Source organism: Numenius arquata, chromosome 12 (assembly GCF_964106895.1).
Source record: "Numenius arquata chromosome 12, bNumArq3.hap1.1, whole genome shotgun sequence".
Classification (NCBI taxonomy): Eukaryota; Metazoa; Chordata; class Aves; order Charadriiformes; family Scolopacidae; genus Numenius; species Numenius arquata.
Genome location: NC_133587.1, coordinates 5309490 through 5329404, shown reverse-complemented (window position 1 = coordinate 5329404; position 19915 = coordinate 5309490). Strand labels below are relative to the sequence as shown.

The 19915-nt window shown below is 58.6% G+C and overlaps 1 protein-coding gene across 1 annotated transcript; it reads right to left on the bottom strand.

Moving 5' to 3' along the window:
* Nucleotides 1–212: 212 nt before the first annotated feature.
* On the bottom strand, nucleotides 213–18858 carry DNMT3B (DNA methyltransferase 3 beta). Its single transcript, XM_074156911.1, has 19 exons — nucleotides 18754–18858; nucleotides 14570–14714; nucleotides 13763–13872; nucleotides 12394–12546; nucleotides 11764–11955; nucleotides 10058–10216; nucleotides 9230–9337; nucleotides 8033–8174; nucleotides 7514–7642; nucleotides 7000–7044; nucleotides 6571–6650; nucleotides 6182–6294; nucleotides 5536–5719; nucleotides 5212–5296; nucleotides 4502–4647; nucleotides 4255–4345; nucleotides 3843–3991; nucleotides 3108–3193; nucleotides 213–354 (listed from the first exon to the last, which is right to left on the bottom strand). Exons 1-19 carry the CDS (start codon nucleotides 18856–18858, stop codon nucleotides 213–215), a joined length of 2364 nt encoding a protein of 787 aa, XP_074013012.1.
* Between the last annotated feature and the right edge of the window lie 1057 nt (nucleotides 18859–19915).

The following is a 19915-nucleotide window of genomic DNA, read 5'->3' as shown; positions in this document are numbered from 1 at the left end:
GTTAGTCCCTTTAAAGAAAAGTTACCCTGCCAGGTTCTTTGGTTAAAGACATTTCCTCAGCTCTCCCTGCGGGGCCAGGCTGCCTTCCCGCAGCACGTGGCTGGGGAGGGATGGTGCCGTGATGGCAGAGTCCAGCGGCCGTGCCCATCCCTCGCCCGCCACGGCAGCGGAGCTGTGCATCTTTACCAGAGAGACGAGGGATGCTCAGCTTGCTATTCACAGGCAAAGTAATCCTTGAGTGGGGAAAAGAGGTGCCGGATGACGGGGACGCTCCACGATCTCCCCAGCAGCTTCTGGCGAGACCCGCGGCCCATGTTGGAGACGTCTGTGTAGTGGAGGGGGAAGCCGAAGATCCTGGGGAGCAGAGGCAGGAGAGGGGAGAGTGAGGTTTGGTGGCTGCCCTGCTCCCGTGGTGCCCATGGGCTGCAGCCAGGACGCAGCATCCCTCTGCCCCATCTCCACATCCAGCCCACGGCTTCCTTGAGCCCCAGCCAATGTTTTTGCAGTCCCACTTGGCAGAAGCTCCTGACTCCTAACAGCCAGTGCTCCCTGCCACCTCTCCGATTTTCTTTCCCAGGGCAAACACGTATCGCTTTCCCCCCCAAAGCCCTCAGAGCATTCAGCAAAGGTGATGCAGCCATTCCTGCTCTGCCTGGAGCCAGTGGCAGACTTGCCCCAGGGCAGGGGCAGCATCTCCTGCATCTCCTACGGCCCTGCTCCCGTGGACACAGTCCAGCAAATCATCCCACGCCTATCTGTGCGAGCGTATCTGCCCCATACGACTTAATGTGGAGAGGGACCAAGTGCCCAGAGCCAGCTGGGCTGCGACCCGTCACAGGGAGTCGACCAGGAATGAAGGAGCCCCGCGCTGCACCTGCTGGCCCGTGGAAATCTATACGTGGCAAGTATGCGCACCCGCCTCCCGCCCCAGACGTGCCTGCGGGCAGAGAACGGCGAGCTGCCCCAGCTCCCAGAGCTCTCAGCACCACCGCGTTTACAGACACTAAGGGCGGCCAAAATTAACCACCAGCCACGCTAAAAATTTCTATTATGGCTCTGGAGTCCACTAAGCTGCTAAATTGCACTGATAGACGCTGTACTGAAACACTGGGTGAGCTGAAGGATGGACAAGAGACCTTGCCGTACACCCCAAGAGCTGACAGGAGAGCAGCAGCCCTGGGCAGTCACTATCATCTCAGGTTTTGAGTCTTAATGAATTTAAGAGAGAATTTCTCATAGCTAGGATGCAGTCCGGGGCTACTGTCTTACCAAAGTGCCCTGATGTGCAGCCCGTCGGGTGAAACAGCGAGTGTGCCAAGCTTTCCTGAAGAAAGATGTGTTCATCACCCCAATGGCATCTCCTACAGCCACTGCAGCTTTCCTACTGAAATACCCATCACGTCCACAGATCGCCTGCCTCAAAGGCTGGAGCAGAAGTGTCAAATACCGGAGCGTTGCTGCTCCAGGCAGTTGTCAGAGGGAGCAGGACCACTGCCATCCCCATGAGCTGGAGCAGGGTCCCAGCCCACCGCCACCAGCACACCCAGCAGCCATGCCCCTGGGAACACACCCCAGCAGAGCTCAGATTTTCCAGTTAAAGGGAAATCCTGGCAGGGATTAAGACCCCAGCATGCTGGCTCCATTTTAAAATTGGATTAGAAAAATAAAAGGAAAAGCAAAACAGAAGAGCCACCAATAATCTCTCAGCCAGGGATCAGCACTAGCACTGAATACTGGGGAGTAAAAAGCAAAACACTAAGTATCTAAAGACAATAGAAAATTCCTCCTCCCAGCTCTGTGTGTCAAGTCCTCATGCAGCCTCTCCGGCTTGGCCGAAGTCAACTCATCCCTCTCCGAGGAACCACCCAGTTTTCGGAGATCATTTACCCCAAACTCACAGCTCCTGCTTGCTCCGGACCAGAGCAGCTCCTCCCAGGGCGGGTGCAGGAGCCCTTTTCCCAGGGCAGCTCCCTTCCTGAGCCAGCCAGTGAGGCAATAAGTATCGGGAGTCACCTACGGGAAGGACACTCTGCTCCCTAGTGCAGTCAGAGCCCTGTACATCCTGAACAGTATCACCATCTTCACTCATTAGTCATTCTTAATGGGACCAGGCAGTACCAACCTACTTTTCCCAGTAGTGCTTTTGGAGGAGCCCTGTGCCCATGCCATCCTTCCTCTGCTCAGCAAGGCAGGTCTGCAAGCACCACCCCGAGCCACTTGATGGAGATGGCTCTGAGTCACCCTCACTGGGCGCTTCTACCTCATTACAATCAGATGAAAGCTCAAGTGCCATTTAAATGGCATGACACGACAAAGGCTCGGTAATTGCTATTTCACTTTCAAATACCTACATGCCTCTAGCTCAGCTATAACTAGTTTTAACTCCAACAAATCCTGGCAATTAAAATATAAACAAGCAAAAATATTTAAAACCAGTCCCAGTTTATAGGCCGAGGCTTTGGCTGTGCAAAAACTCCAGGTTTTGTTGCTAGAAGTATCTGGTGTGCAGAACTGCTAGCAATTGGGATTTTACTCTACTCCAAGTCCTTCTGTTGTGTTTTGCTGTGAATTTGGGGTGCTATGAGGTGTGAACAAAGTTTGGAGGAGCGCAGTCGTGCTCTTGACGCAGCAGCAGCCATTGCCATAGCATGAGCTTCCCCGCAATGCCTCACTGGGCTGGAGTGTCCCCAGCCAAGGTGGATGCTCAGATTCATCTCCAGCAAACCCCTGCAGGGCACTGACCAGGGGCACGGGGCTGCCATAGAGCACCCCACGTGAGCCTGGCTCTTCAAAAAAAGGCTGGTGCACATGTGCATCCCCAAGCTAGACACACCACACAGCATCCTACGCAAGCCCCATCATTCTTCCCTCCACAGGCTTCAGGTCCAGGGGCAAGGGACACTGCTACACTTTTCCCACAGTCTCATCTTTGCTCATTAACAAGGGCGTTATCATGTGCACATCCCCGCAGGGAAACTGCACCCTACGGGAGCCGCAGCTCTCCGGCTCCCAGGAGCTGGGCTTAGGGCCAAGGAGGAAAGAACCACCACAAAAGCACCACAAAACAGAACTACAGGAAGAGATTCAAAACGACAGCCAACGATTACCTGTTCATCCCCGGAAGGTTGCCCCAGAAATAGCGTGCTCGGTGGGCAGCTGATATCTTGATAGCATCAATCATAACCGGGTTACACTGAAGGCCGTGAGAAAGGGAAAAATAAAAGTTAGAGGAGATGTGGGCTCAGCCCTTCCCTGCACGGGAAGCCCTTCTCCACCGTACTGCAGGGACTTAAAAATGTCTTCAGCAAATCCTCCTTAAGGATGTAGCCCCAACAAACCCTTGCTCCATGCCAGAGCACAGTCAGGTTGGCCACGTGGGCTACCATGCCATAGCCATGGCCAAGAGCTAATGAAAATCACAGCACGCTTCAGTGCTGATTTCTCTGGGCCAGGATCAGGACTGTCAGCCTCTGATGGGGCTTTTACAGACACTGGTTTCGGCTGACCCATAGCCCATCTTGGCTACCACAGAGTTAAAAATCCTTTCCAGTCCCTGACCTCCCTAGAAACAACAGGCATGGCTCTGAACAGATGCTTTCTGCAAGGCTGGCAAAAACCCTCCCCCAGAGAACCAGTGCTCGGGGTTAACCTACTGAAAGCCAGAGAGGATCCAGAGCCAAGACTAAACAGTTGACTCCTGGTGTGCGCATCAGGCAGGGGGTTTTCCATCGTCGCGGCCATACCAAACCCCAGCCAGACCCTCACAGCCTCGGCACACCTTGCTCAGCTCAGCAAGTGTCTCCTGCTCTGATGCCTTTCCCAAAGCCAGTGGTAATCCCTACCTCCAGAAACCGAGAAATGTCCCTCTTGTCGTTGACCCTCATGGCCACCACGTTCTCAAACATCCAGAAGAAGGGGCGCTCCTCTCCCGCCTTGGGACGGGCGTAGTTGAGCAGGTGGTAAAATTCAAAGAACAGCCTCCCGGTTCCTTCTACGAGACAGAAAGCCAGAGTGGCAGGTTGGGACCAGCTGGAGCACAGGGGGCACAGGGCCAGGGGTCCTGCCTGCCCTCCCCACCATGACTGCCATGGAGACAGCCTGTGCTTTGCAGGTGCCACCCCATGGTTTGCATGTCAGAGAGGAGCCACCACCAATGCAGATTGGGGCTTAACCACTTCCCTGGAATTTTAACATAGCTCCACACCCCAGAACACCCCGGGGGTACCCTGCCCTGCAGAGGCAAAGCAGCCTTACCATACAGCCCCTTCCTGGCCGGATTGACAAGGGAGAGGTCATTACAGGGGCTTCCACCGATCACCAGGTCAAAGGGACCCCATTCCTCGATCTAGATCGAACAGACAGACCCAGTTAGGGCACGCCATGTAAGGTGGTCTCTCCTCCCTGGCAGGGCAGGGGGCAAACCCATCCCAGGGCTGGTGAGGTGAGACCCACACAGTCGCGGTGCCACATTCCCCAGCCCTCTCACAGAAGCAGTGCTCACATTTCTCTTGGTTATGTTCCTGACATCGTGCACATAGGTGATGTTGCTCTCATGCTGCATGTTGCCCACAGCAATGGGGTCTTCACAGATCTCTGAGGCGATGTACTTCTCCACTTGGATGCCCAAGTCCTTCAGCACCAGGTACCCTGCCAAGGGACAGAGGTCTGAGGTTGCAGTGCTCTCTTTAGTCTCCCAGTCTCCTTCGTCAGCACAGAAGCTCGATGTGGCCACTCTTTCACGTCCTAGATGGGTGCAGTCACACAGGACTTCTGGATGAGCAAACTATTTTTTTGACCTGTTCCTCCAGGCAGGTTTGCTCCCAGAAATCAGAACTCCAGAGCAGAGTGAACTAAGTCAAACCAGTTGCCCTGAGGCATTTATTTCTTCACTAGAGGCCAGGCTACCAGCGTTCCCACAGCTCTTGCTTCTCAGTGAAACCAGGCATCCGAGATGACACCCGGTGCAGCAGGAACCTCTTGTGGAGCAAAACTCCCATGCCCTCCCTCGATCCCTCCATCCCTCTCTCCTCCACAGCCCTGTCCAGCAGGAAGGGGAGCCCCTGCCCTTCACCCCCTTCTGATGGGGATACCCCTGCCCTTAATCCCTTTCTCCCCACCAAGCTTTCAGAGACAGGTTTGAGGCCATGAAACTATTCATCCCTGACATCCAGTGCTGTAAGCCACCACGATAGTGCTCTTCCAGCGCCTCACCTGTTGCTATGCCATCAAATAAAGAGAGCACTCGAATAGGTCTCCTCTTCGCTGGCGGGACCGTTGGGTAGATTTTGGGTGCAGCCTGCAATGAACGGACAGCAATGAAGCCCTGGCTCTGGGCAGTGCCACGATGCTCTATGAAGCCAAACCTTGGCTCTACAGGCATCACCTCCACCTTCAGGGGAGCATCTACGGGGCCAAGAGCCCTTGGAGAGGGTGGATGAGTGAGACCAAGGCAGAGGGACGAGGAATTTTGAGCTGTTTCGCCCTGCCCTCCCTCCAAAGCCCTGTGCGCTGGGCTTGCCTGCCCGCAGTCCTTACGTATTCCTGTCCCTTGTCGCTGGTGAAGAAGTCCTGCAGGCGAGTGTTCCAGTCCTGCCGGCGCTGCAGCACCCCATAGCTCCTCTGGGGCTGGCACATGTAGCAGTTCCAGGGCTCCTGCTCTTTTGCCTTGGCCGACGTCCCTCGCCCCACCAGCACCTCCAGACATTCCACACAGAAGCACCTGCCCAAACCACAACACCTCGTGCCCACCACCTCCAGAAACACCTCTGGGTCACCCCAGCCTCTCTCGGTGTCTCCTCTGCCATGCACTGGAGCCCCAAAACCGTTTTGTAGGATGTTTTTCCACGCAGTATCCTGGTTTGTAAGGCTGCTAACACAAGCTGGTGACCCAGGTAAAGCTCCTGCCATCCTCCCCAGGGCTTATCCAGCTGCAGAGTGGCTCAGTGGGGATGGGTAGGCTGTGCTGGGACGTGCTGTGTGGCAGCCAGCTGGGCACCAGCACAGCATCATAGAATCATAGAATGGTTTGGGTTGGAAGGGACCTTAAAGATCATCGAATTCCCACCCTTCTGCCATGGGCAGGGACACCTCCCACTAGACCATCCTGCCCAGCCTCACGTATGACCCTGCTTCCCTGCAGCTCCCCAGGAGCTTCAGCCAGAGGAGCAGAGACGGGGCCCACCTGCAGCAGCTGGTGTTGCTGCAGAGCAGCAGCTCCTTGCCTTCGCAGCAGACAGTGCAGTAGGACTGGTAGCCGTCTTCATCGTACATGTAGAAGAGCTCCAGGAATCTATCCTAGCGAAAGGACAGCAGGGAGGAGAGAAGGACAGAGGATCAGGATCTGTGCTCAGAGAGCGAAGAGGTAACGCAGCTTTACTCCACCCCTGCTGCATGCCAAGAGCTCGGAGATGCACATCCTCGGTGCTTCAAGTGGAGAGAACATGCCAAGGGACAGCCCCATGGCCAAGATCTGGCACAGTCACCCCTCCTGTCCCAACAGCGCTGGCTGCCATGGGGTTGGACTCAGCACCCCATCACCCCATCCTCCAGCCCCAGCATGGCGGCACTTACCCTGCACGTCTGGCAGAGGCCCCCCTCGAACAGTGGGTGGAAGGTGGCCGGGTTTCTCCTCCCGCAGGACAAACAGCTGTCTGTGTGACAGAGAGAGCTCCACTCACCCTGGGGCAGGGAACCCCACGGAGGAGCGCAGAACCCGTGCCTCCGCTCCACCATTGGCTGCAGAGGCTGGAGACTCTCGTCTGAGCCCATGCGGGTCCAGATGCAGCTGGGGCTCCCTGGGAACAGGCCCCATGGGGAGGATCTGCATGGCAGTCTGCTCTTCTCAACACTAAGGGGGCCCAGCCATCTGCAATCACAGCGCTTTCCTCCCTTCTACACGGTGCGGTCAAGAAGGGACCCACCATCTTTGCCCAGTGCTGCCCCCCAAGCACCTGCACCAGCCCCACACCTTTTCCCCAGCGAGACAGGGCAATCGATTACCTTCGAGACTCCCACTGTTGTTTGTAACTTCGGAAACCATTTGCGCTTTATAAAATTAAAAAGAAAAGATAAATTTATCATTCCTTACGTAACAAACTTTAAATGCACTCAAGATTTACAGTTCCCTTTATTTCTTGCGTTAAAACTGCTACAGCTTTGCTGAGCGCTGCACAGAGAAGATGGGCCAAGGGCACATTAGAAATTTTGGTGCAAAACCCATGTCCTTTCACTGCTGGAGATATTAATATTAGAGCTAGAGTTTAAAGTAGCAACACACGGATCATTTCCAAGCTGAGCAATTAAAGGAGCCCAGCTTGTGGTGCCACGTCTTGCAGTTGGGTTTGCTGGTGTCTTGTTGGGCACAAGAGAGCAACAGGAGACCACAAAAGCTTTTGCCTTTGTAAACAAGCTCATGGCACCCGGGAAGAGCCAAGGCTTTTCCCGGAGAGGTTTCCTAATGCTTTTCAAAATGCACAGCCCAGGCTCTCCAACCCCAGCTCTCGCTGCCCGTTACCTCGGGTCTGGTCCTCTTCCACTCGCTGCTCCTTGTTGTTGTTGCAGAGGTTGGTCTTCAGCCTCTTGGTGGGGGGGCACTGCTCAAGGGACAGCACCTCCTCCGTCCCATTCCTCAGGGCCCCGTTCTCTGCAAGGGAAAGGCGGTTCCCTGGGGACAAGCCTCTGGCATGGGAAGCTACCCAGGGCACCGGTGGACATCTCCTGCCGAGCCCTGCCAGGTCCCCCCCCCAGCCAAAAGCAGAGCCCTTCCTGACCACCCAAGCTCCCCACACATGGCTTGAGGCTCAGCCAGGTCATGACTTCCAGGAGCAATAGCTTTGAGGGTGCTTTACTTCGGCCTTTTGCAATGCCGCTGTTTGTGGGGGACCCCTGTGAGGAGCCCCAGGGCCACCTCGGAACCAGGGCAGCATGGTCGTGGCAGAGGGCGAGCAGGCTCAGCCAGGGTCGACTGCAGCGGCTGGGCACCAGTGGCTGCTGCCCACGCCAGCCCCATGCCCAGCTCATGCCACCACCTCACCTGAGGCTTTGGGCGGTCGCAGTCCCTTGAGACCCAAGGGTTTGAAGCCAGTGAGCGCCCAGTCGATCATGGGCTTCAGCTGCTCCTCCAGGGATTCCCCAGGGGTGGCTGAAAACGTCTTCCCCGACCGGCTCCGGGCAACCTGCCGAGATAGGGGGGACAGTGTGAGCCAGGGTGACCGGGGCTGGTCCCTGGCTGCAGCATGCATGGCCCACATGCCTGCCAGGTCCCACACCCCCTCTCCACCATGCACACACACGGCGCAGGGCTTGGAGTCCTCGGCACAGCGGCAGCTGCCAGATTCCCATGCTGGGTGTGTGCCCTCGGCCGCGCTCCTGTACCTCCCCTCCCCGCAATGAGCTCCTCTGCCCTCCACCAGCCCCAACCCAGCAGAGAGAGCAGGGACAGCCCAGCCCCAGCTCTTGCCCAGACTCAGCTCCCTGACAAGCAAATTAAAGGCAGAAGAGGTGCCTGTGGGTTTGCAGCACTGTAACTCGGAGCGTGATGCCTCCCCTGGATGGGGATCAGACCCACGGGGTGCTCAATGCCAGCCCCGACCACAAAGGGCATCCAGCACCGGCCCAGGACACCTCCTGCCAGTGTGACACTGCCTTGCAACCACGATGCTGACACGTGCCAGAGTCCCCAGAGGGAGCCTGGCCCCAGGGGTTCCTGGAGCAAAAGCCCTGGAGCAGCAGCAGTTACTCCTGAGTCCCCCGGGATAAGCAGGGTTTGGCCCCATGGCTGCACTTGGAAAGAGTCCCAGCAGAGAAAGGACAGTTTTCCTACAGACATCTGTCCACATCGCCCCAGCAGATGGGGGAAATGATTAATTCTGCATCGTGGCAGGAGTTCCCTCAATGATCGCTCTCAAGGTGATCTGCTGGCATTATCCAGAACCACCCCCAGATGCAGAGCACAGCAACGTGCAGAGGGGCAGAGCCGGGAACCCCCGGCCTCAACCACCTCCCCACACACTGCCCGAGCTCTGCAGGCACCTGGGCTGAGCAGGCACCCAGCTTCCCGGCTGGGACATCTCCATCTGCCCCAGAGAAGCATTTCTTTCACTGGCTCAGCTGCAACAGCCGCCTGGAGCACAGCCTGTACCCCCCGCCCTGCATCCCACTGCCCCCCACGGAGCCCAGCCACTTCACTTGGCACCTCATCCATCCAACCCCAGCTCTGCTCCGCGGTTACCTCCAGGGCATGGTATATGGCTCGTCGGTAGGAGACCAGCTTATTAAAGGTGGAAGAATTGAAATGCTGCCTAAAGGCCATCAGTCCCACCAGCTTGTCTGCAGAAACCTGGGAGAGAGCGACAAAAGCTTACCGGCGGGCACGGGCACGCCTCGCTTGGGCTATGTGCCCCATGGCACCGTGCCCCCCACACCGCAGACCCATCCCTGCAGCACAGCAGCTCCCAGCACGGCTCTCACGCCGCAGCCATGCCGGGGCTTTGTCTGGACCGTGCAGCTGGGCGAGGAAGCCCGGCGTCAGCTTTGCAGAGGGCGACAAGCGGCAGAGGGAGGAAAGCAGAGGCGGCAGCATCACACTAGTGACTAGGACGAGTGTTTTGCACCCTCTGCTGGCACCGGCACAGCCAGCACGGCACGGGCACCTGGCACAGAGCTTTTCTCCTGTCTGCAAACCCGGGGAGGCTGCGGGATAGCTGAGGGGTGATGGGGCTCTGGGAGAACATCCCTCACCAGGCAGGGAGACACAGGGGCAGCCCTAGAGACCAGGGCTTGGATAAAACCCTGCAAAGGGACTGGGCAGACGTCCCCATTGCTGGATTCTGTCACCAGTCTACGGTGGCCAGTCATTAGTTATAGTCACTAGAGCCAGAAGAGCATGCCAGAGCCTGACTACGCCAAACACCGGCGTCCCTGCCCAGGGAGGCTGCAGCTGGGCACACGCACACCCCAGAGGCAGCCTCAGGAATGGGACAGACGGCAGAAATGTGCAGGGGAGGGGTTTTCAGCCTGGGCGAAGCCAGGCACAGGCAGGGGCAGGTAGCAGGCTTACCTCAGAGAACTTCCCATCTCCGAACCACTGCACCCACCGCATGCCCGAGACAGCCTGGCGCTTGGCCGTGGCTCTGTAGGAGACGACGATCGCAGGCCACCAGGAGAAACCCTTGATCTTTCCCCAGACGAGCTCCCCAATTCCAAATTCTTTCCCATCCTGAAAGCAAAAGAGGACAACACAGATCAGACAAAAGCATAAACTCCCCATTTTATCTGAGCACCCGCGTGGGGGAATGGCTGTGGGACACCCTGCAGAGCTGCTACGGCATGCGTGTCGTGTCACTCGCTGCAGCGCACGTGAACCGCTGTACAACTATTTATACACCCCCTCCCTCAAAAAAATGGCTGAACACATCCCCGGCTGTGCTGGCTGCCAGCCCTGCAACACGCAGGAGCTCGGGGGGAAGGTCTGCACGTTGGCAGCCCCACGCCAAGCCCGGTGCCTGGCACGCACAGCGCAGTGCGTGCTCCATCCTGCACAGCCCTCCTGGCACCCGCACCCCCTGCGTGCCCACTCCTGCCTGCCCTCTCGGGGTCTCTGCAAACACCGGGAAGCCTTTTCCTGCCCTCACAGACCAGCAGCTGGAAAGCTCCGGCTGTCACAGGAGAGCTTAGAGCAGCCCCAGTGATGGGAATGGGCAAGGCAGGAGGGCAGCAGGTCCGGGGAGTGGAGATGAACTCTCCTGATCCCCTCACCCATCGCAGCCACGTTTGTCCGGGAGAACTTGGCTCACTGCACGCTGCTGCCGAGGCATGGCCAAGGCCGAGGGGATGCGGGGAGCATGGCGGGGGATGGTACGTGTCCTGCCTGGCTGCAGGGAGGACTTTGCACCGAGGTTGCTCCCTGGGCTCCCCGAGAGGACGAGGTTGCTCCTTGGGTGCAGAGAAGCCCCCCTTCATGGGGCTCACAGCTCACCTCGTCTGGCTGCACCCCGGGAAGAGGAGAGGGCACCCACCCTCCTCTTGCTCCCAAGGGAGAGCAGAAAACAGGACAGAGGAAAAACAGAGAAGAAAAGGAAAAGCTGGGAATTTTGGCAGGACCATGCCAAGGGCCTCCAACAGGCAGCGTGACAGGGCCACACTGGCACGGTGCTGTGCCCAGGGAGGCACCTCGCACAGGAGCAGTCACCTCTGCCTGCAGAACCCTCCTTCCCAGCTTTGTTCTGCAATTAGGCACCTAATTATGCAGCAAGATGCAATTGCCCAATTCCTGCAAGTCTCGGGCCCTGCCCTGACGCCTGCAGGCACTGAATCACGCTCCTCTGCAGCTCCAGCGGCTTCGTTCCTCTCCAGCATCCCCCGACAGAAACATTTTCTGTGCATGCAACTGCCTGTCTCAGCGGGACCAGGCATGGCTGCCAGCCCGGCGTGTGCCACGCACGCGTCTCTCGGGGGCCCTTGGAGGCTTGGCAGCCCCACGTGTGGCAGAGGCAGGGGGGCTGGTCCCCACATGCTACCTGTCTGCGGCAGGGTACCCCTGGAGCATCACCAGCCCCGCTGCCTGATGGACGGGGACAAGCCTGACACCATCACAACCTGGACACACAGGGAAGGGCAAGAAGGGAGAAGCAGGCAGGAGAAGCAGCAGTGAGGTTTCCAGAAGGTCCCCTCACCTGCAGGCTTGGGACAAGCCAGGAAGGTTCGTCCTTGCCCCACACCATCCCATGTGCAGGATTCCAGTGCAGAGTTTGGCCCCCCCCGTACCTGGTACTCCAGTGCCATCCCTGAGTCTCTGCTCTCCGGCTCCTCGGCCCCCAGCTCGGCAGAGCCATTCTGCCCCTCCTGGGAGCTGCTGCCGGAGAGGGTGCTGCTGCTCTGGGACGAGTCCCGGGAGTCCTCCTCTGTCAGGTCGATGGTGGTCACGGGGATGGACGTGGCCGATCGCCGCTTGGAGCTCTGCACGGCAGAAGAAACAGTGTGAGTGCGGCAGGAAGGCGGGGAGAGGGGCAGGGGGGAGCAGAGACCTCCCCCATATCATCCCCTGCCCCTCAGCCAGGGAGAGGGGCACCACCACAGCCGGGAACAGAGGGGAGAGCCCAGGACTGGGGCGTCTGAGGGAGAACCACCCTGCTTTTACTTGCAAGACACATAGAAAACGGTGCACCACTTGCTCCCTTCCCTTTTCCTCTCCCCAGTTCACCCCAGGGTGTTCAAAGCACCCAGTTCATAGCAGGGGCAAGCAACAGCACACACACACCTACTTCACAGGGGAAACTGAGGCACGGGGAAGCTGCAACATGCCTGAAGCCACTTTGGCCAGGGCACAGCAGAAGCGCAGGTCTCCAGGGCCCCAGGGAAGCCCCAGGGAAGCCCTGGCCCCACGCAGACCCTCACCCGCAGGGGAGTTGGCAGGTCCTTGAGAGTCTCCACGCTATTTGTTTCCTTGATCTTCATCTCGTGCCGGGTCTGCCCTGCCTGGAAGATGAGGCGGACGGGGGGCTTCTGCCTGAGGCTGCTCTCCCAACCGGCGCTGCCCCGGGGCCGCACCTGCAAGCAGAACAGAGAGGAGCCATGGCACGGAGGCCTTTCCCATGCCAGCGGCATGCAGGGACAGGGACAGCCCAGTGGCACCAGAGCCCAGGGATGGGGGCACAGGGAAAGCAAAAGGAATGCAGGGGGCTTTGGGAGGCACCTCGGGCTGAGCCCCTTGGTGCAACCGTGCACTTCATAGCATCTCTGCTGGGCTGCTCAGGAGCACCCATTGCTGTAGCCCCCACAACTTCTGTTTCCAGCTCTCACGTGCATCCTCGACTATACCCTCCTGTACCCTCCCTCCTCACGGCTACAGCCACAGCAGTGCAACCAAGACCAGCAGGAGCCAGCAGCCGGGAGGACCGGTCACTGGGAGAGCCACGGGGGCAGACAGAGCAGCCATCCCAGGCACGGCACCCCACTCACACATGCGTGGGTGCTCTCACGTACGTGTGGGTGCTCTCACGCACGTGTGGGTGCTCTCATGCAGGCGTGGGCGTGCTCCCCCCCCCCCAGCCCAGCCCTGCAGAGGCACCAAGGGCAGCCTTTCCCCTGCGGCTTCAGCAGCCGCAGTTTACAATCAATCTAACCCAGGCATGTTTCCTGCATCCGGCATAACAAGAGTTTCAAAATGAAATGAGATTTTGCAAGTGAAGAGCCCCGAACCCGACGTAGTGGGAAAGCAGAATTTTCACCCCGGTTGGATTTATGGCTCTTTCTTTTGGAAGCTGCCTCATCACAGGCAGATCTCCAACCTTGGGGTTTCATCTCAAAGTCAAAACAATAAAGCCAGAAGGCAAAAATGCTTCCAGACCCTGGAGGTTTGTCAACCTAATCAACAAAAGGAGGGGGGACAAAACTGGGATCCAGCCCCAAAGCAGCTAAAAGCTGGCCACCCGGAGAGTGGGAGACTCGAGATGCTAGGGTCCATCAATATGGCCAAGGCTTTTTAAAGAAATTATCAGCCTAATAATTATTAGACTGCTGCAACATGTAGTGGGCATCACTGCATTGTGCACCATACCCTCCTGCTGCTGCTGACATAATGTAAATCAGGAATTGAAAAATTAAAACAAATATTATGCTTGAAAATGAATATTGCATCTGCCATTGGACTGTTCCTCCAGCACTAAGTGCAAGAGCCATGCTGGAGAGGAACAGTCGAGGAACCTGTTGCCCCTCACAAACAGCCCACAAAGCCCCCACCATAGCAGCCTTGGTGAGCACTTACCTCCTGCGCCCCTGCGAGAGCAAGCGGCCAGGACAGGTCCTCCTTGGAGAGGTCTCCCTTGCTGACCCTCTTGTTGTTCTTCAGGGACGGCAGCCCCAGGCCCCCGGCACCTGCGCAGGGACAAGGCAGAGCAGCCTCAGGCTCCGTGAGCTGTCCTGGCCATGTCCCTGCACGTCTCTGCCCGTGACTGCTCTGAGCAGCAAGGCGTGATTAGGAAAGACCGAAACCTCATCTTGGAGAAATGTGGCCAAGAGCAGAAGACAAGCAGTGTCCCCAAGGCTCCCCATCACGGTACTGCTGATACCAGCAGTCCCAGATCACCCACCTGCCCCAAACTGGGAGGGAGTCTAATAGCAAGTGTGGGGACCTTCTTATGTACCTTTTTGTTCCTGAAAGTTCAGAGGCAGAAGGAAACCATGCGCCCACTATTCAGGGCTTGTCACCAGTTCAGTTAAAGCAGGACTTCATGAACCCAAGAGCTGGCATTTGGGGACCATGACCAGAGCACCCCAGGGGCTGTGACGCAGCCAGCAGCAAATCCTCGGACATGTGGGGGCTTCCCACCTCTCTCCTCCCCACAGGAGTTAAACTATCGAGGGGCAGAGCCAGCATCCCGGTGTGGCACCCGTTTCCACAACCGCTTCTGTCACCATGGCCTGGATATGCCACCAGAAAGCAGAAGCCCAGCGGAGTCACAGAGGGACCCTTGGCCATGGCCATGGTGCTACAGCCCCCAGAAAGCCCTTGGGACAGTGGCCTGTGCATCTCGGGCATCAAGCATCCCGGGCACAGCATGGCAAGACTCACCTGGAGTGCTGGACTTCCCATTTGGCTCCAGAACCAGAGCAGGTGTGTCCTTAGTGGGGTTGGTGCAGTCCCCGTTGATGAGGATCAGCTCTGCCCTGCAGTCTGCCTCATCCCGGTCACGGCTCTTGTCATTTTTCATGGTTGCCTGTGGAAGCCAGAGTGGAAAGGAAATTTAGCCGTGCAGAAAGCCCCAGGGAAGGTGAGGTAGACAGTGCAAGCTCTTTAAGCCAGCCACAACTTCTCATGCCCTTAGCAGAGGGGTCTGACTGGAGACACATCTGGAGCGGTACCGGGAGCCAACAGGCACCTGGACAAAACCTCACAAATGCGGTGGCGGCCCTGAAGATCCACCAGCTCCAGTGAACAGAGGCCCCAGATGCCACTTGCTTGTCCTCAGGGAAGTGCCGGGGCTTTTCTCCGGGGCTGCACTGGCCCAGCCCTGCCATCAATACGCCATGGGGTGCTCCTGGGCTCGGTGCTGCCCAGCCCAGGCTGACTCTGACGGAGCAGTCCCTGCTGCAGCTCAAGAACTTATCTGGAGGGGAGCTGCACTTCCCAGGCACCTTGCAGAAACCACGGGACATCCCACCCACCCCTGGGGACCAGCCTCACTGTGCTCTGGCTGCTCAGCAAACCCAGCACACCCAGCAGTGGGTGGGCTGTTCCAGAGGCAGTGGGAGAGGGCAGACAGCTCGCCACGGGGGGCAAAGTCCTGGCGCCTGCAGGGAGTTAAAACTCTCCCAAAGGGAGAAAACTCCTCCTGCCCCCCTGGCCTGGCCTCGGCTCTCCCGCCCCAGGGTGAAGGGGCAAGGGCAGGGGTCTGCGCTGGCTGCACTCACCAGCACTCATGCACCACCACCCCCTGCCCCGGGGGCCAGCGAAAGAGAGTGTCAGCGTCCCCCCGACCCTGGCGTCCCCTCACCCTGGGAGCTTCTGCTGCACAGATAAAGCCCGGCCAGGCGTCCCCCCAGGAGAGGTGGGACATGCCTCGCCTGCGCCCAGATGCCTCTGCCCTCCCTCAGGTGCCCCCCCCGGATCCTGTTTTCGGAGGCGGAAGCTCCCAGGCTCTCCAGAGGCACCCGGGACTACTCTTAACAAAGCTGCCTCATTGCTGGGCTACGGATCTGCGCTGCTACTTGCCCCTTTGCCAGCACAGTCATTTCAGGAGCACGTAGCTCAGCTACACGAGCTAAGGAGCAAGCAGGGCTTCACCCACCTAAGGCCCTGTTAGGAAGCAAAAGCAACACACACCCCCACAGCCTTAAAAGAGACCCCGAGCTCCAGCCACGCCACCGCCACCCCCTCCCTGGCGCTCTCGCTCAGCATCGCCTCCAATTGCTTCCCTAACAATTGAGATTTCTGCTTTGAGATCATCTGTCAGCACCTCTGACAAACAAAGACCAGCCGGGGTTTGATATTTCGGATGCCGAGGGCAGCATTAAAACCCTGGAAACATCCAAACATGAAGGAAAACAGGTGTCCAGGCACCCACCTCCGCAGGCTGAGCCCCCGGGTGCACGTCCTGCCTCCCCTCACAGACACAAAGGGGATGAGAAGGAGAGCAGCGGCACCAGAGGGAGTCTAAAGCTGCATAAACCCCCTACAGCTGCGTGCAGAAATCCCACTGCTGCAGCACATCTGCTCCCAGAACCCGACGAACAATTCCTGGGAGCTGCCCAGACTCGCTGGGCTGCCCCCGGCCCGGGCGGCCAGGTCCCACATGCCAGCCCCGTGAACGCCGGCCCCGGATGCTCTCGGATGCAAAAACACGTCCCGGTGCAGCACAGCCGGGTCAGCTCCTCCGGGATCTGTTCCCCCTCCCCAGCCTGTGATCCTGCAGAAGGGCAGCCACCGTAGCCAGCAGTGACGCTGCCAGAAAAAAATGGCAAATTTCACGAAATAATAGCGAATCTCACAGAAAATAGTGATTCTCACTCAGGAGTCCATACATCAAGGTGTGAGGATACGCTGCTCTCTTCGCATGAGGGTGACCCAGAGGAGAGGCTGGGGACAGGGAGATGGGGCAGCATGAGGCTGTTAAGATACAAGGAGGGCAGGAGCAGGCATGGCCACCTCCCAGCCCTGCAAAACATCTGCATCCTCAAAACCCCGGTGGGATCTTCAGAGGACCTTTGCATTTGGCTTTTTGTCAGGAGCCTGTTTGGGAGCCTCAGATGGGAGCCTCAGCCCAGGAGGTTCAAATTTGCACCTCAAAAAGGCTTTTCTTAGCCCTAGGTGTGCCCAGCATGGCCAGTAACACGGCAGGTAACTGGGCGATCGTGTCCCTGTCACCCCTGCGCTGGGGAGGGTGACACAGTGGCCAGGTCTCCCTGGGACACATGGCTGCAATTGAGCGCCTGATGTGCCACGCTCAGCTTTGCCACGTGCTCGGGGAGCTCCGACATCGACTTTGTTCCAATTATAAAGTAGAGAAAAGAAAGAGTTATCACTTTGGAAGGAACTGCTCCCTGGCAGAGCGGGAGACCCCCGCAGCAGGGATCTGCCGGTCCCTGGGACCTGGCTGCAAGCACCAGCGTAAGCACAGGCATTTCAGCTCCCCGGGTGCAGGCAGGGCCTGCCGCCTACGTGCAGGAGCAAGCAGTGCATACGCAGGAGCATACGCACCGCTCGCTCCCTGCACTTCTCCAACTGCACCACCCAAGATCACTCGAGGACATCCCGTCACCATCCTCGGATACGCAAGCGGGAAAGGGAACATCACACCATGACCCAGACTGCAAAGCTACTTGAACTCTCGCTTTCCCAAAAACTTACACCAAGGCAGCGGGACTGCAATTCCCATCCCTTCTCCAATTGCTGCTGCCTTTTGCACCAGGCAATGAAGCCACATGCTCAAGACCATCCTGACTGCTGAAGGGAGGCGTCCGGCACACTGCCCCTCCGACCACTGAGGATCTCCCGCAGGAGCCACCGTCCTCGCAAGCCTCACCTCCTCCTGCTTGGGAGGAAGGCTCAGCCCTTTGTCCTCGCCTCCCCTCGCAGAAACGCACACCAACATGTGCACACAGGGCATTACAAAAATAATAAGAAACAGAGCGCTCCCCCCTCACATGTTCTGTCTCACGGGAGGAGGAGAAAAACAGCGACGCAGTGTTTGCACTGCTTAATGCACTGCAAACATACAGGCGTGCGCTACAGCCATACGCTTTGCACAAGAACCCATGAAGAATAAAATAATGCAGGATTCCGGCTCCGATGCCCAAAGCTCCCCAAGAGGCTGGCGCTAGCGGCAGCCCCGACACTGTCTGGTGCCCAGGACGTGCCCTGCAGCGATACCCCACCGAGACAATGAACCCGCTGACTCCGGATCCCGCCCTAGTTTTGCAATACCAGTTTCTTTAAGGTTTGCCAAACTGGTTAAGGACCATGCTATAATATTAACTGCTGAAGAGAGATTCCCAGTCCCTGCCCGGCCGAGCTCGCCGGCTGCCCCGGAGCGGGCAGAGCGGCTGCGCTCACCTGCGAGGGGTCCCGGCAGGACCGTGCCTCCGCACCCCGCTGCCCCCCGGGACCGGGGCTGCTCCCCCAGCCTGGCTCGGGCTGGTTTCAGTTTTCCTTCTTGAGAAAACAGGCTGGCCCTTATCAGGTGCGTTTCCCCAGTAGGTGGAGAGATTGCAGGGGAGACAGCCGGACTTTGCCTCCAGACAGGGGCATGCATATCAAAAGGCTGGAGGGAAGCGTTTTACACGATGGCTGGGATGGCAGCCATCACCCAAGCCCTGTTTGAATAACAAAAAGAAATAAAGGACCCCAATGGCCGGGGCTCGCTCCCTCCAGGCTGGCTCCTGCCGAGGGCTCTGGGCTATCGCGCACACAAATGGCCTTTAACTCTCCCCAAACGGAACATTTTCCTCTAATCCTGGGAAGAAAAGAGTCGCTGGGTTGGCAGTTTAGTAAGAAAGGGAGCCCATTTTGGCAGATATGCTCATTAAGAAGGGCAGGCTCTCCCCTCCCCTGCCCGTTTCCTGTGCCTGGCCCCTCTCCGGCTCCCGCGCTCCAGCACTTCCCTCCATTTTCCCCCTGTTTCCTCTCCTGCCCCCCCTGCCCCGCTCCGCTCCCCCTCTGGACCGCAGCAGCCCTTTGCGGCCACCCCCAGGCTCCAGCACGGTCACCCGCTGCCTTTCAGCAAAGCTCGGTTGAAAGAAAAGAAACAAAAAACAAACCGGCCCCTCCTCTCCCAGTGAAGACCAGGCCTGAGAAGTCTCCTGGGCAGCCACCATCACAGCCAGCCGCTGCTCCAGCCGCTCTAGGCTCTTTACCATGCTCATCTCGGTCATGTCCCCTTGAAATGAGCCACGCTGGCTCGCCCGAGCCCCCTGCCCAGGGACGTGCCCGGCGTGGAGCAGGAGTCCAGGCTGGTGCTGCCTGCGGGCAGGGCTGGGGGCTGCGGGGGCTCTGCCGTTGCGCAGGTGGGTCTCGCTCAGCCGTGGCAGGTCCTCTCTGTCCGGAGCGGTTACTGCTTCATCTTTCCCCTGCGCAAGAGGACATAAAGCGATGACAATGACACCTTTCTGTCCCCATCTTCCCCCACCTGGCCCTGTACAGCAGGGCTCAAGCCTCGAGCCCTACCCAGAGCCGGGAGCTGGGACACCCTGGCTCATTCCCCCTCATTTCACTAAAAATTATGAAACTGTAAAGGTAAGTCCTGCTGTAGAAGCAGCACATTTCACCCCCCTTGTTTATTCTCCAGCCCCTTTTCCGAGGGAGCTTGGTGCAGCATCAGCAAGAGCCCCGGGACCAGCTCTTGCCCCAGGTGTTCACCGGCTGTTCCTCTCTCCCGGACTCCCAGAGCTTGTGTCCCACATTGGGGCCACCCTGGAGTTTATTTCTCTTTTTCCGATGCTCTTCCTCCCCTGTCTCTACCTCCACCAGAGCTTCTCCCCGGGCTTGGGAGGAGGAAGGTGCCAGTAGACTTCCCCCCGGGATCCCTCCGGCTCGGGAGGAGGATGCCAGCAGACCTCCCCGCGGGATCCCCCCCGGGATCGGTACCTGCCGGTTGGGCCGGTGCCCGGCAGCTGAGCGCGCCCCGGCTCCGGCTGCCCCCTCCCCTCCGTCCCCAGCCCCGGGGAAACTTCACGCCCGAGGCGCCGGCCGGGAGCTGCTTTCCTGCGAACAGAGAAAAAGCGAGATGCACTGACAGATCCCCGACCCAAGAACCGAAAACAAAGGTGTTCAGCCCCGGCAGCGCTGCCGCCGCATCCCGGGCTCCCGGAAGCCCTCCCCGTGCCCCCCTGCTTGGGGGCGGCGCTGCCCGGGGCCCGCCGAGCCACGGGCAGGGTAACCCCAGCCCTCCCCAATCCCTCCCCGCCCCGAAGCCATCACTTG

Coding starts and splice junctions, on each gene's coding strand:
- DNMT3B (XM_074156911.1), bottom strand. CDS start 18,858: ATGAGCATGGTAAAGAGCCTAGAGCGGCTGGAGCAGCGGCTGGCTGTG. Junction 14,715..18,753: donor CACTGGGAGAGGAGGGGCCG/GTTTGTTTTTTG, acceptor TGGCTTCCACAG/GCAACCATGAAAAATGACAA. Junction 13,873..14,569: donor TGGGAAGTCCAGCACTCCAG/GTGAGTCTTGCC, acceptor GTCCCTGCGCAG/GTGCCGGGGGCCTGGGGCTG.